The sequence below is a fragment of the Corella eumyota genome, chromosome 1 (assembly GCF_963082875.1).
Source record: "Corella eumyota chromosome 1, kaCorEumy4.1, whole genome shotgun sequence".
NCBI lineage: Eukaryota > Metazoa > Chordata > Ascidiacea > Phlebobranchia > Corellidae > Corella > Corella eumyota.
Genome location: NC_137490.1, coordinates 2,065,798 through 2,081,397, shown reverse-complemented (window position 1 = coordinate 2,081,397; position 15,600 = coordinate 2,065,798). Strand labels below are relative to the sequence as shown.

At 27.4% G+C, this 15,600-nt stretch overlaps 2 protein-coding genes across 3 annotated transcripts; one reads left to right on the top strand and one right to left on the bottom strand.

Annotated features, from left to right (window-relative positions):
• Positions 1-1,926: 1,926 nt before the first annotated feature.
• On the top strand, positions 1,927-7,660 carry LOC145752066 (NTPase KAP family P-loop domain-containing protein 1-like). Of its 2 annotated transcripts, XM_082568268.1 has the most exons (14): positions 1,927-2,086; positions 2,259-2,420; positions 2,599-3,007; positions 3,239-3,767; positions 3,832-4,023; positions 4,162-4,266; positions 4,375-4,569; positions 4,734-4,794; positions 5,043-5,103; positions 5,225-5,342; positions 5,406-5,487; positions 5,858-5,999; positions 6,465-6,652; positions 6,806-7,660. In XM_082568268.1, exons 1-14 carry the CDS (start codon positions 2,068-2,070, stop codon positions 6,826-6,828), a joined length of 2,286 nt encoding a protein of 761 aa, XP_082424394.1. In that variant the 5' UTR covers positions 1,927-2,067; the 3' UTR covers positions 6,829-7,660. The 2 variants fall into 2 exon arrangements, 1 of the variants encoding a protein (XP_082424394.1); XR_014283769.1 differs by lacking the exons at positions 5,406-5,487; positions 6,806-7,660 and having other exon boundaries at positions 6,465-6,606.
• Positions 7,661-8,788: 1,128 nt separating this feature from the next.
• LOC145763958 (NTPase KAP family P-loop domain-containing protein 1-like) lies at positions 8,789-12,858 on the bottom strand. Its single transcript, XM_082575513.1, has 14 exons — positions 12,789-12,858; positions 12,430-12,591; positions 11,853-12,105; positions 11,568-11,712; positions 11,091-11,282; positions 10,852-10,956; positions 10,577-10,771; positions 10,382-10,442; positions 10,134-10,308; positions 9,678-9,795; positions 9,480-9,597; positions 9,268-9,406; positions 8,955-9,142; positions 8,789-8,799 (listed from the first exon to the last, which is right to left on the bottom strand). The coding sequence occupies exons 1-14, from the start codon at positions 12,856-12,858 to the stop codon at positions 8,789-8,791; spliced, it is 1,932 nt and encodes a 643-aa protein (XP_082431639.1).
• Positions 12,859-15,600: the final 2,742 nt, after the last annotated feature.

Genomic DNA, 15,600 nt, shown 5'->3' with positions numbered 1-15,600 from the left:
ATTGCCTACAGAATGATTTTGTTTCAACATGTGTTTAATACAAATGCCAATACCAGTTAATCATTGTTTTATTAGTGTTTGATATTATTGCCTTTTTAATGATTATTGTGCTACGTGTTTAATATTATTAATATTACTAAATGATTATTGTGTTGCTTGGTATTTAATATAAATGCTATCACCAATTGATTATTGTAGTACTACCTTTGTGTTTAAAATATTTGGTATCTAAAGAAACCTATACAACATGAAAAAAACAAAAAAAATAAACACATAAACGTAATATTTTTCAATATATAATAAACCTTGCTATCGTGTATATTTTGTTTGCTGATTCGTTTGTTTACCCAGGCCTTAGTTAGGCTGGTTTTAAGTAGCCTATACATTGCTTATGCAGACTTGCTATTTTAATTGCTGTAAATATGATTTATTGATTTATATTTAAGAATAATAAAAAATGGCTTATTTTAATACTTTTTTGGTTAAAAACATGTTTTTGATAAAAACCTTTTTAACTGGTAAAAATTTGGCAACTTTATTTTAAAGTAAAATTGTTTAAGAAATCTATTGCATGAAATTGAGGAATTATTATGGTTGTTATTAGTATTTTATATGTTTAAAAATCTTCAGCAGAGTATACTTTAAATAAAGTAACGTAATATAACATAATTATAACATCTAAAACGTCCTTTTCAATTAAAATTTCGGATCACAAAGAGACTGCTTTAAAACCTTTTTTACTAGTAAGTTAAATGTGGGCTATTTATTTTCCAATTGTTTTATTTTTTAAAGATTTTTTAACAGCCTTTAAGACTTATTGTATTAAACAGAATTGATGTGTGTGTTATTTGGAATACGGAAAGTGTATAAAGCCGTGAGTTACGTTTTAAGCAAATTAAGCAACTGCTGTTTTATGTCAGTAGAGCTATTTGTAAATGTTGTAAATTTTGATATTTATTTATTACATACAGTTATGTTTTTTTTTAAATTTATTTTACTACTTACTTATCATTTACACGGTATGTTAAAACTGTATTGCAAATAACTTTTTTGGGTTAAATATTGCCCAAAACAAATTTAACAACAATGAAACCTCTCTTTTTTTTAACAACAATGAAACCACAAATTTAACAACAATGAAACCCCTCTTTCTATTACTAAACAAATAACTTAAAATCTGTTACTCAAAATAGTCTTTCATAACTTTTCCCATTTAACTAAAATGACTTGATATTGTGTTATGTTAAAAACCTTAGGTATAGATAGATGAAGACATAAAATCATTTATTTGTATTGTTAAATGTGTATATGGATGTGTACAGATAAGTTTAAGGGCTCGATTTTTATTGATAAGGAATATTTTGACAGCATCTAGATTTAATGGATAATGTTGTAGGCTATTTAACATTTTTAACAGCTGTTGTAATAAATTAAAAACATTGTTGTTAGCATATAAGTTTAATGTTTGCAACAAAGCAATTAAAATTTATGACATGTTTGTAGATTCGCCAATAAAAATAATATTGTAAACTGTTACACTTGATATACATAAGCTTTAACCAAAGGGAATGTTAAGAATTTGCTTCAATAACTAAATAATTTGAATTTTAAAAGAAGTATAAAAAACACTGTCTTTTTGTCTGAAGTATACACTGTCTGAAATATAAAAACACTGTCTTTAAGTAATTTGTGCAAATTAATTGGTAAGGTAAAGAATGTTTAATTTTATAGGTTAAATATAAAGTTTAACATGGTTTAAAATAAAAAGAACAGAGACAACAAAGTGCATTGGGGTATGACAAAGGTAGTAATAGATATGCCAGTATAGAGTTACAGAAAGTTTTATGCTTGACTTATCAGCCTAGACTTTTCTAGAAAGATCGATCAGAAATTCGATTTGTCAAGTAGTGTAAATACTATCAAACTAAGGCGAGGAAAGAGTTTAATATAGAGTTCAACTATATTACTGTATTTATCAAGCTATAACGTTATATATTTTTATAAGTTAAAGTTTATAAATATTAAGTATATGCAATTTTGAATACATAACAAGTTACAAAATTTGAAATGGATCAACAATTTAGTGGTAGGAATTAAAAGTTTATTTTGTTTACCTATGTAATTTCTTGATATTCTTTATTTAAAAATGGTTGACAATGTATTGTAAGTGTTTTACAACTTATGTAGCTAAAGTTTTCTATAGTGTATTATTTAAAGATATTAAAGTTATATTATATGTTTTATAATTATACCTTTAGGTCGTATTCTAAGCGACACTGCAACAGGAATTGATTATTTAGGAACTTCTGTATATGCCGATGCTATAGCTGAACAAACAGAAATAACAAATACACCATTGACTTTCGGTATTTTTGCTAGTTGGGGTGCAGGAAAAACGTTTCTTATTAACCAAATTATAAGTAAAATTGCCTTTATTTTATAAGTTTGATTGCTTTTCTTTAGAATTTTGATACACAGATACACAATGCAGTTTTACTCTATTTACAAATTTGTTAATTGAATTTATGAAATTAGAGTTGTGGGTAAAATGCTAATGTTTATTATTTGTTAGTTAATCAATGATTTTATTAATTACAGGAAAACTTCAAAAACAAATCAAAATTAAAAAAAAAAAATTGAAAAATCTCAAAAAAAATGAAAAATCTGGTTGTTTTGGCTTTACCAGGTCTTGTTTCGCAAACGTTGTATTTTTAATTTTGATAACTACCTTGTTGGTTATTTTAGCTTTAAATGGAAAACTGTCTCCATTTGGGTTTATTGTCAACTATGTAGTTGCAAACAGTCAATCCTATATTGAAGTCGCTTCTGTTTTGTTTTTTCTATTCTCACCTTTAGCTCTGTTTCTTTTTTTCTTTTTTAACATTATAAGGAACTGGCTTTCAATATTCAAGGTTGTATTTTATGCTCAATTTACTAAATTACCAATCCTCCAACCTGAATATGTTAGACCAGATGATTTAAATTTTGAAGACAACTTGGACTTAAGGTTATTAAAAAAGTTTATTAAAATATAATTTGATTTACTTTGATGTAAAAGGGAAAATATATGTATTAGATAATTAAATTTGTACTTGTCCAGTTTATCTTTTTTATCTTATTTAAATTCTACTGAAAAGTCTTTTTAAAAATATTTAGGCCTAAAACTTTTAATATCTGAATGGTAACTTTAGTTAAAGAAACTATAATTTATAAATACAAATTTATTCTTTATTTTTAGATACATTTTTGTTAACTTCAACGCTTGGAAATATGCTGGAAGTGATAACTTGTGGGCTGGGATCGTACTTGCACTTGCTGAAGCTGTGGAAAAAGAATTTGGTTTAACTACAGTTCGTTTATTTAGAGCAATTGACTTAGAGACGGTAGAGAAACCGAGCCGTAACTCTGTTATTAACGTTAAAATAAACAGGCTAGAAAATGAAGTACGCAAGATAATGGAAGAGTTTGGTGAAATTTGTGAATTAACTGAAAAAGAGTCAAAATTATGGTGGTCTGTAACATACTCTAATGACTTACAAGCTGCTTCTGCTCTTTATAAGTTAAAGGAGGTGTCAATAGAAGCTGAGTTAGGTAGACCTAATGAAAATTCCGCAACAAAATTTAATAAGGAGAAGCAAAGTTTTTGTTCTCATTATTGGAATTATGCCAGAAAACATTGCTGCATTCCTGATTTGTATTTGATATTTTTGATACTGGTTTTACTTATGTTGCTGGGCTATATTCAAAATTTTATACCCTTATCTAAAGTAAGTAATCTTTTTTCGTTATTTTAGTAGACAAAATTATAATTTTGTTTATTTTTAAAAACAGGTTTCAGAAATCGGTTTTAATTATGTCCAATCCATTCCGTGGTTGTCAGCTCTTTGCTTTGCCTTTTATGTTATTGGAAAATTTGTTTATTACCTGTGTACCTCTCAAGCAAACCGATTGTGGTCGTTGCTAAATGGCTCCGAAGCTAATCTAGCAAACAAACTGGGTTTTATGCATAAAGTTGAAAAAGAGGTAATATACAAAATTCGTTTACTCATCCAAAAAAGTACTGAATATTAACTATTGTAAATAAGTTTAAAACTAAATTGTTTAAATATTTTTAGAGACAAAACTTATAAGCCTATATTAACTCCTAAAGTTTGTATATAGGTCAAGTATATCACAGACCTTATTCACACAGTCGAATTTGTTAGTAATGTCAAATACAAAGTTATTATTACAATAGATGATCTTGACCGTATTCCATTGCCTAGGGTAAGTTTTTTGTCACTAAAAGGAACTTTTTGTGTTTTGTTACTATTCAATTTGTCGGTTAAATTCTTTTTTCTGCACAATGCTTTATTTTAAAATACTTTTTTTAAGATTCGTCTTGTTTTGGAAGCTGTGAATATTTTGCTGAGCGATCGTTCTTCTCCATTTATTTGTTTAATTGCGGTAGATTCTAGAATTGCTGAACGTAGTTTAGAACCACCTGACCAAGATAATGAACAAGTACTAAAATTGAGCGGACACGAATTCCTAAAGAAAATTATAAATATTCCATTTTGCTTGCCACAGGTTAGTTTCAAAAAATATTTTTCTGGTGACAAAGGAATATAACAAGTTTTAATTTTGTTTTCTGATATTATTTATAAAATTACAGCATGCAATTTTCCTCCAAATATAACCAGATTAAATAATTGTGAGTTATGTATTTAATAATCCGTTTTTTTTTACTACAGATAACTACACCAGATAAAAATAATTACATTGATGCTCTTACTGAAAAAACAACTAAAATAGGTTTGTTAAATGCGTTTGCTTCAAACTAAATACCTTAATTTAAAAACAAGTAAAAAAGTTATTTTTGCTTAAGATGTTTCTGGATTGGCACCCATGGCATTATATGTAATTTAGTCTAAACTGTACATGTAAATTTTTACATCAAATTTTCATTAGTTGCAAATGCTTAAGTTGACATTTTTGTTGAAACTAATGATTTAGGGTAAATTATATTGCTTTAAAGGCTTAAAAAAAATATTTTTTTGCAGAACACATGTCAAACGAAGACAAAAATAATTGCACTTTAAAGGATTTTATGCTTCATTGCCGGTAAAAAAATATTTTATGTAACGCAAAAAACTTTAAAACTCATATATAAACTTTGATATCTAGGCTTTATTGTTGCCAATTAGTTTTGTTCATTTACTAATTTTTTAAATTTTTTTCACAGGAAAACTTTTTCGATTGGGTATTTAGCAGTTTTTTTTGATGCAAATCCGAGGAATATTAAACGCATTTTTAACATGATAACTCTTACAGTTTTAGTCGTCGGAAAGTGTCAAAAAAATGTAAGCACACCTGTCTTGTTTAAATAATTTAAGCTAAACTTTAACATTTGAGTTATTATACAGAAAAAACGTGAAAATGAACTGCGTAGAACAGCTAAAAAATTACTCTCCACAGATCGTGAATCTTCTGGCCAAGATTTTATGGGTTATTTATTAATTTATGTTATTTTTTTATCCGTGATATTACATTTTTCGGTTTATTGTAATTTAATAGATGTGATTCTAGAGTAAAAATTTGCTTTTGTGATTTTTTTTTTAATTTTTTGCGCAAGGTAAACAAAACTGGCACCATTTTTAATTTGTTAAAAATCTTATATATTTAAAAATATATATTTACAAAAAAATAATACCGATTAAAAAATAGTTAAAACTTACTTTTGCATCGTTTGACATGTAAACTGGCGCCGGTCAAAAAAAAAAATAAACAAATAAAGCATTAAATTTTTTGCACATGACTATACTTATTATAGTATACGTTCGTTAACTAACTAACTAACTATTAACTTAATTAACAGATAAATATTTTGCTGAAAAAATAGTGACTTGGGTGATATTAACTGATCAATGGCCTTATCGAAGCAGTTACATTCTTGAAGTTATAGAAAGTTTTGAAATATTACCTGATAAAGCAAACAATCTTTTTAACATCTATAACACGTAAGTTTTTATTGTCAACTTTTTTTAGTTCAATTGTCGGGATTTATTTATTCTTTTATGCAAATGGACAAACAAAAGCCTATCTTTTGGTATGTCATTTAGGACATAAAGGCATCAGCAGTTTAATAACTGGGCAATTATAATCTATAATATCCCTAACTGCCAAAATCAACTCAAGACTGGGTCGGGGTATCTAATGTTATTCAATGTTTAGGTCGTGAAGTTGACCTTTTCACATCGAGGATAAAAATATATACAAAAATTATTTTTTGTTGCTCATGAAAAGTAAAACCCAATAAACTATTTTTGTAAAACTATATTAAAATTTTTATTTTTGTTTAACGTTAAGCTAAAAATTTAAAAAAAGATAAAGCTCAATTTTGACTTAACAATAATGTTGATACCATAAAATAATAATGTTTATTATATTTTTATTATTAATTATTTGATTACTCTTTTTTATAGACATGTTAAACCTAAAATTGACCTAAAAAGAGAAGATGTCTTAACTTTGGACGGCGATCCAGATAAATTTGAACAGTTTATAAAACACAGGTCCTTAACCACAGATGATGTTAAGTCCATAATGAAATACACAATTAATTTGGATCAGAGATTAAGACATACAGTTGCCCAACATCGTCGTATTGATGGTAAATAAAAAATATTTAATAACAAAAATAAAAATCTTCAAAACGATCCTAACGTTGCATTTTATGTTTTATCGCTAACACATGTTAATATTGTTATTATTTTGTAAAATTTTAAAATTTGAATTTTATTAACCGCCACTTTGTTGTTTACAGAGCAAAACTTACCTAGACAATGACGTCACAACGAATGACGTCATGTTACAAAAATGGGAGTGTACAAATGCATATTTTGTAAGGCAATACCTTAAAACAATATTCAGGTTAAAGTAATAAGAATGTTATTATTTTTACTGGCTTTTCAATAGAAGTTGTTTATGTAATACTTTGCTTTTATGGATTATTTACTTTTTTTAGTTAGCTTATCAAGAACAGCAGTAACTATTAAATATCCTTATAGGATTTTAATATATTAGAGTGAAATAATAAAGTTGCTTTATATAATTTAAGAATCAGGTAATGCTTTTCAAAAGCTTTTGAGTTGTGTTTCATGTTAAATAATTTTAAAAAAATTATAGTTTTCATTTTTTTTAATAACTTTTGCTGAAATCTTATGTTTTTTCTTTGCAATTTTGTTTGTTTTAGCATATTTAGCTGGCTTGTCGTTTAGCGATTACATTACTATAAGTATTAATATAATATCACTATAAAAAAAGAAAAAAAAAAAAAAAATGTTTAAAAAAAACATCGTTTTGCGAATTTTTTTATTAATTAGTTTTGCTAGTTTGTATAACTTCTTGCATTGCTGATTCGTTTGCTTACGCTTAATGTTTAGCTTATGAGTTGTTGCTTAGCCTTTGTTATTGAGATTTTCTAAAAAATAAAGTATAATTTTAAAAACAAATGTTCTACTGTTGCCTATTGAATTTTGTTCTACTGTTGCCTATTGAATTTTGTTCTACTGTTGCCTATTGGATTTTACGTAAAATTGACATAATTTTGACTTAATATTTTTTGGTAATATTTTTTTTTTTGGGATTATTTTTTTGCAAATAAATTAGACCTAAATTGCTTGGGTGTCTTTTGCAAGTAATTGGTATGTGCCTTAACTAATTAACGTATTTAGAAATAAATTAATTTATAATTTTGACCCAAACTCAAAAACTATAACTTAATTTATTTGTATAAATGGTGAAGTAGTATTATCTTTAATATATAATTTTATATAAGTATGATATTGCCATTTTTGTTCACATTTTAATTCTTATTTTAAAAAAATGCGTTTAATTAAAATTGTTACACTTAATTAATACTTACACCAAAGCGCCCATAATTACGAATAATACTAACATGTTGTGTAAAATTCATTTTGTATATTGCAGCAATAACCTATATACCCAGTACTTGTAATTATAAACTTGTTTCTAAATAAAGTTGTTTGTAATTCTGTCAATCGCCTTAAGTAAATACTTTGTTAGCTAAACCAACATATATCATGTGATGAAATATTTAACAGTCATACTAAAGGACTAAACGATATTGATACAGATATTACGAATTTTTTCAATAATTTATTAAAATATTTACAAAATTATTTTAACAACTTTTAAGTTTTTAAAACTTAAAAAAACAAAAATTAAAACATGATTGTCATAAATATAACAATAAAGGCCTGTTCACACGACCTGCAACGTTGCGTTGCGCTGCGTAACTTTACGAGTTCTAGGAATTTCTTTTAAAAATTTTTATAGAAAATATCTAATAAAGTTTACCGCTCACGAAATTTTGCGTAAATTTCGCTTCAGCTACAAAACTTAACGAAATCTTACGTTACTTTCGCAAACTTTCGTACGTGTGAACGACTCTGTTCATTCTAAATGGTTGCGAAATCTTACACTACGTTACGTTGCGTACGTCGTGTGAAGGGCATTATTGTGTACGCCGTGTGAACGGGTTGCGTTGCGTACGCCCCGGGAACGGGCCTTAAACGTGCAATTATTTAAACTAATGTCTTCAGTTAGCATGAAAAATAAAAGTTTGATTAACAAGCATCTATTTAATATGACATCATAAAGCAAACCAATGTTACGACATTAATTACATTACTATTATTACAATATGGACTCACTCAACTTCAGTTTGTTAAATGTGTATTTCTCAGATGACGTCATTAAGCGTGATGTTACAAACTATTTTGAATTAAGTTAAACCTGTAAATTAAGAGCATGGATTTAATAAAATAATAAAGTATAATAACAAAATTAATTTTTTTAAATTTAAGTTTAAATTTTGACAAGTAAACAGTTTATTTATTAGATGTTTAAAAAGCATTTCAGTTTAGATTTTATACTTTTTTTTTAATTACCATTAATACGACGATGTTGGGCAACGGTATGTCTTAACCTCTGGTCTAAATTGATTGTGTATTTAAGCAGTGTTAGAACATCACTTTTGGTTAGAGGTTGATCTTTCAAAAACTTTTCAAGCTTATCAGGATCGCTATCCAAGTTTAAAATCACCTCGCTTTTTTGGTCAATGTCAGGCTTTACATGCCTTTAAAAAAAGTACATTATTTGATACCGAAATAATTAAACTTAAATAAAAAATATATATTTATTTTTTTGTAGTATCTTGACTGTTATGATAAAAATCCTACATCGAATATAAAAATAACTTACTTGCGATATATGTCAAGCAAATTTCTATTTTCAGGCTCATTTTTGTTTAAATCAATGGCTTGCAAAATGTAGCTACTTTGATATGGCCATTGGTCGGTCAATAGAACCCACCTGGCAACGTTTTTAGCAAGCATTTTATCTGCAAACAATTTTTTTAGCTAAATTATTGAAATGTTTACAATAATTAAAACAATCCTTCGCAAAATACTTACCCATTACACGCTTATTTAATTCAGGTGTGGTAGTTATACTAGTACTAGGATCAGTAGACTGAGGTTGCCTAAAGGTCGGGTTGTCAGAAGTTGATGGATTTTCCTTTTTAGAATTTTCCTTGAAAACAACCGTATACATTCGTTACTTTAACTTGTGATAAAATTATTTGGTATAAAAACTTTTAAATTAAAACTTACATGTTCCTGGCAGCATTTGATAACTAACGCTGTAAGAGTAATCACGTTAAAAATTCGTTTAATATTTCTCGGGTTTTCTTCGAGATAATTTATCATTAATTCGGCCGATAAATGATTTCTGTTAAGAATATATTTTTAATAAAGCAAAGTTGCAAAATCGATTAAATTTATTTCAATTTACTATAGGCATTTACTAAATTTTCGGTGTAGTAGTTAAAACCTTTGGCTTTAAATTGTGAGGTCAATGGTTTCATGCAGTAAGGTTTACTAAAACTGAACATACAACTGACCAGCCCAAAACCAATCAGCAGTTGAATTATCATTCAATATGCTTAAAACGGTTCAAAACTAAAAACTTGGACATTTTTAGGCAGGGTCAAAAAAATAAATGATAATCCATGTTTGGGTCGCAATATCGACTTAACTTATTAAAAATAAATATGTACGATTGTTTACCTGCATTCTGACAGAAAATCGTTTAACTCATTTGTTTGTTTGTTTTTTTGTTCATCACTACCCACAGTTGAGTTACAACACTTACAATTTGAAAAACAACGCTTACAAAAATTTCCTAGTCTATCACAGATATCGCTGGTATCATGGGATTTAACAGAATTTGTAGAAGGTCGATCTAAAAAAATTAAATTTAAATAGTCCCTAATTGCTATAAATTTAGTTAAGTTAAAAAGTCCTTTTAAACTTACTTGTACCCTTTACTTCGTCAATAAGCCCAACGATGTAATTATTTTTACTTAATTCAGTTATCTAAACATGAAACAATAATGCTTGTTAGTAAATTAAGTACAAATAAAATACTTTTTCTTTGTATATAACCTTATCTTCGACGTACAGGGTTCTCTTACACCTTTCAAAAACTCGTAATTTACGAGGCTACTTACCTGTGGCAAACAAAAAGGAATATTGATAATTTTCTTCAAGTATTCGTGTCCGCTTATTTGAGTTACATATTTGTTTTCCTTGCTGGGTTGTTCCAAGCTTTGCACAGCAATTCTGGAATCCACAGCAATTAAACAAACAAACGGAGAAAAGCGGTCGCTTAGCAACACATTTACAGCCTCCAAAACAAGACGAATCTTAAAAATCAGTATTTTTTAATTAAAAAATTTTGTAAAAAAATAATAATTTTTTAATTTTAAAATATATGAAAACTTACCCTTGGTAATGGAATACGATCAAGATCATCTATTGTAATAATAACTTTGTAATTGATGTCTTTTAGAAACTCCACGGTGTGAATAAGATCTGTGATATATCCAATCTAAATACAAATGCAGTTAAGTCTGTATATATTTTAGACTTGTAACAACGACATAAAAGTAAATAAATGTATTTGCCAACTTTGCAAGATTACAATAACGGTTAGTTAAGCAAGATTAGATATATATTGTTTACCTCCTTTTTAACTTGATGCATGAAACCTAATTCGTTGGCCATATTACCCTCTACACCACGTAGTAGCGACCTCAAGCGAGTAGTTTGGGAGTTATAAACGATATAAGAATACCTCACGATTGTATAAACAAACGAAAAACCAATGGGTAAAAAAGCAATGGATACAACTAAAACATGATATTCTTTGGGTATCTGTTTTTAAAAATTAAATAATATTAAACTTAAAATACATTAAATCGAATAATCAATAGTAACTTAAAAGAATAAACAATTTGTTTAAAAATTACTTACATCTGGAGCAACGAAATAAAGTGTAGCAAAAAAAGCTATAATCAAGAAACCAAAAATTGCCATTAGGTAGATAACTGGAACGCAAAAATATTTCTTCCCATATTGCGACCATACATAAGCCATAAAACACCGTTTTTTTGCTTTATTTGTTTGAACATTTTCATCGAGTGTAGTCGGGTTCAAAACCTTCTCTAAATCACATGCTCTAAAACATCGAGCTGTTATTGAACTAAATTCTCTTTCCACAGCTTCAACAAGTGCGAGTACGATCCCAGCCCACAAGTTATCACTTCCAGCATATTTCCAAGCGTTGAAGTTAACGAAAATGTATCTAAAATAAAATAATTATAACAGCCAAATATATTACAGCTTTACAGATGTGTTAAAAGTTTGCTAATTTTTTAAATTGTTTAATCTTTGTATTACAACATTTTAATTTTTAATTTTTAAGTAATAAATTTTGTAAAATACCTTATTTTGGGGTAGTCAGGTTCTGAAATTGTCTCAATTTTGTTATCACTGCTGTTGTTAAAATTAAGAATAGGAAGCTTAGTAAATTGGGCATAAAGTACAGCCCGGAAATATGCAAACCCGTTCTTTTTCAATTTAACACGATTACAAAGACACAAAGAAAAGAGACCGACCAAAACAAACAAGCCAAAACTAATAAAATATCTTAAAATTGCAATTGTATGATGGTCAGTTATATGATAAATGGACGGTTCTATAATTAGAATCAAAAGAAGAACAATTGCCACAAACATTAAAAAAATCAAGAGTCCTGGAATGAGAGCCCAAGTGTCCTTTTTTGTAACTTTTTTTCTGTCTTTTTTGTCATGTTTTTTAAGTTTTTCTGAAAAATAACATCATTTTTTGCCAAAAGACTTGAAATGACAAAACATTTTTAGGCTATTTTTACATTTTTGTATTACATTTAAAATTTTATTTATCAAATCTTAAAGTTTATTTATTTAAGATATTGTGTGAATATCAAAATATTTATGATTTTATGTAAAGTATTCACAAATAATAATTGCATAAAACTTACCAAGAATCTGGTTGATAAAAAACGTTTTGCCTGCACCCCAACTAGCAAAGATTCCAATGGTTAATGGTGTACTAGCACAATGTATTTGTTCAGCTATTGCTTCAGCGTAAACAAAGGTTCCCAGGTGGTCAGTTCCCGTTGCATTGTCGTTTAAAATACGATCTAAAAATAAAAAAACTAAAAGATTTTGATAAAAATAAAATTAATAAATTTTTTTCGAAAATATCAACTATTATTTTAATTCTAAATTACAAACTTAATAAAAAACATTTTTTTTTAATATTTAAATTTTTTTTTTATATCAGTACAAATATTTAAATTTATAAACAAATATTTAATAAAAAGGTTTTAAAACAAACTTTTGAAATTTTTCTCTTCTTTGTTGTCATTGTTAATTTCTGTTTTTTCTATTTCTATTTTATCCTCCATAATGTACAATACTACTATGAGATATTCTAAACAATTTTATTGTTACCAACAAAACAATCTTAACGTAAATTATCAAAACCTGAGTACAATTTTATTAGCACATATAAAATAACACTATTCAAATGTCAAATTTTAACATTTTCTTCTAATATATTAACTGCAATGTTTGCAAATTTTTTACCTTACACTTCTTTATTATAACTTAAAAAATATAAGACTGATAGGTGTTTGTTTAGTTAGACAAAGTTTAACTTTGTAATTTAAAATTCTGTTATCGGTACAAAAATCAAAAACAGTTATAAAATGTGTTGTTTGTATAGCTCCTACTTGAAAAACAAACTTAGACCTTAGATTTATCTTATGTAAATTTGCAAAGTGACATTCATGAAAGCAGGACGATTAATCTTCATCATTTTAAAGTAATACGCGATATGTTTGTTTGTAACTTTTAAATGAAAAACAACTGTTAGTAACCTAAAGCAACGTCATTGGCAAAAAATGATAGTATTTTACAGAAAAACTTAAAAAACACAAAAATTAAAATACTGGGCACTTGGCTTTTCTTCTCAGTATTATTAATTGCTTTATTATCTGTGGCAATTGTTTTTCTTGTGATTTTAGTTGTAGAAATGTCCATTTATCATAAATTATTATCATATAATTGCAATTTTAAGATATATTAATATTTTTGGTTTGTTTATTTTAGTCGGTCTTTCTTGTGAGGTATTCTTATATCGTGTATAACTCTTAAACTACTCGCCTGAGGTCGCTACTACGCTGTGTAGAGGGTAATATGGCCAACGAATTAGGTTTTATGCATCAAGTTAAAAAGGAGGTAAACAATATATATCTAATCTTACTTAACTAACCGTTATTGTAATCTTGCATGGTAGGCAAATACATTTATTTACTTTTATGTCGTTGTTACAAGTCTAAAATATACACAGACTTAACTGCATTTGTATTTAGATTGGATATATCACAGATCTTATTCACACCGTGGAGTTTCTAAAAGACATCAATTACAAAGTTATTATTACAAAAGATGATCTTGACCGTATTCCATTACCAAGGGTAAGTTTTCATATATTTTAAAATTAAAAAATAATAACCAGTATTTTTTTACAAAATTTTTTAATTAAAAAATACTGATTTTGAAGATTCGTCTTGTTTTGGAGGCTGTAGATGTGTTGCTAAGCGACCGCTTTTCTCCGTTTGTTTGTTTAATTGTTGTGGATTCCAGAATTGCTGTGCAAAGCTTGGAACAACCCAGCAAGGAAAACAAATATGTAACTCAAATAAGCGGACACGAATACTTGAAGAAAATTATCAATAATCCTTTTTGTTTGCCACAGGTAAGTGGCCTCGTAAATTACGATTTTTTGAAAGGTGTAAGAGAAACTTTCTACGTCGAAGATAAGGTTATATACAAAGAAAAAGTATTTTATTTGTACTTAATTTACTAACAAGCTTTATTGTTTCATGTTTAGATAACTGAATTAAATAAAAATAATTACATCGTTGGGCTTATTGACGAAGTAAAGGGTACAAGTAAGTTTAAATGGACTTTTCAATTTTTTTAACTGAATTTATAGCAATTAGGGACTATCTAAATTTATTTTTTTTTAGATCGACCTTCTACAAATTCTGTTAAACCCCATGATACCAGCGATATCTGTGATAGACCAGGAAATTTTTGTAAGCGTTGTTTTTCAAATTGTAAGTGTTGTAACTCAACTGTGGGTAGTGATGAACAAAAAAACAAACAAACAAATGAGTTGAACGAATTCCTGTCAGAATGCAGGTAAACAATCGTACATATTTATTTTCAATAAGTTAGATCGACATTGCGACCAAAACATGGACTATCATTTATTTTTTTGACCCTGCCTAAAAATGTCCAAGTTTTTAGTTTTGAACCATTTTAAGCATATTGCATGATAATTGAACTGCTGATTGGTTTTGGGCTGGTCAGTTGTATGTTTAGTTTTAGTAAACCTTACTGCATGGAACCATTGACCTCACAATTTAAAGCCAAAGGTTCTTACTACTACACCAAAAATTTAGTAAATGCCTATAGTAAATTGAAATAAATTTAATCGATTTTGCAACTTTGCTTTATTAAAAATATATTCTTAACAGAAATCATTTATCGGCCGAATTAATGATAAATTATCTCGAAGAAAACCCGAGAAATATTAAACGAATTTTTAACGTGATTACTCTTACAGCATTAGTTATCAAATGCTGCCAGGAACATGTAAATTTTAATTTAAAAATTTTTATACCAAATAATTTTATCACAAGTTAAAGTAACGAATGTATACGGTTGTTTTCAAGGAAAATTCTAAAAAGGAAAACCCATCAACTTCTGACAACCCGAAGTTTAGGCAACCTCAGTCTACTGATCCTAGTACTAGTATAACTACCAAACCTGAATTAAATAAGCATGTAATGGGTAAGTATTTTGCGAAGAATTGTTTTATTTATTGTAAACATTTCAATAATTTAGCTTAAAAAATTGTTTGCAGATAAAATGCTTGCTAAAAACGTTGCCAGGTGGGTTTTGTTGACTGGCCAGTGGCCATATCAAATCAATATTAGACAAATGTATATAAAAGATTGGTAAAACTTCTGTTTTATTTTTCAAATTTTTAGTACAGTAATTATCAATAATATTATCTGATTAGAAATAATGATCACTACAGAAAAGAGTATAAGCTACCTTTTACAACCAAACAA

Coding starts and splice junctions, on each gene's coding strand:
- LOC145752066 (XM_082568268.1), top strand. Junction 3,768..3,831: donor ATTTTATACCCTTATCTAAA/GTAAGTAATCTT, acceptor TTTTAAAAACAG/GTTTCAGAAATCGGTTTTAA. Junction 4,024..4,161: donor TGCATAAAGTTGAAAAAGAG/GTAATATACAAA, acceptor GTTTGTATATAG/GTCAAGTATATCACAGACCT.
- LOC145763958 (XM_082575513.1), bottom strand. CDS start 12,858: ATGGAGGATAAAATAGAAATAGAAAAAACAGAAATTAACAATGACAAC. Junction 10,772..10,851: donor ATCGTATTCCATTACCAAGG/GTAAGTTTTCAT, acceptor CTGATTTTTAAG/ATTCGTCTTGTTTTGGAGGC. Junction 9,598..9,677: donor TCAAATGCTGCCAGGAACAT/GTAAGTTTTAAT, acceptor GTTGTTTTCAAG/GAAAATTCTAAAAAGGAAAA.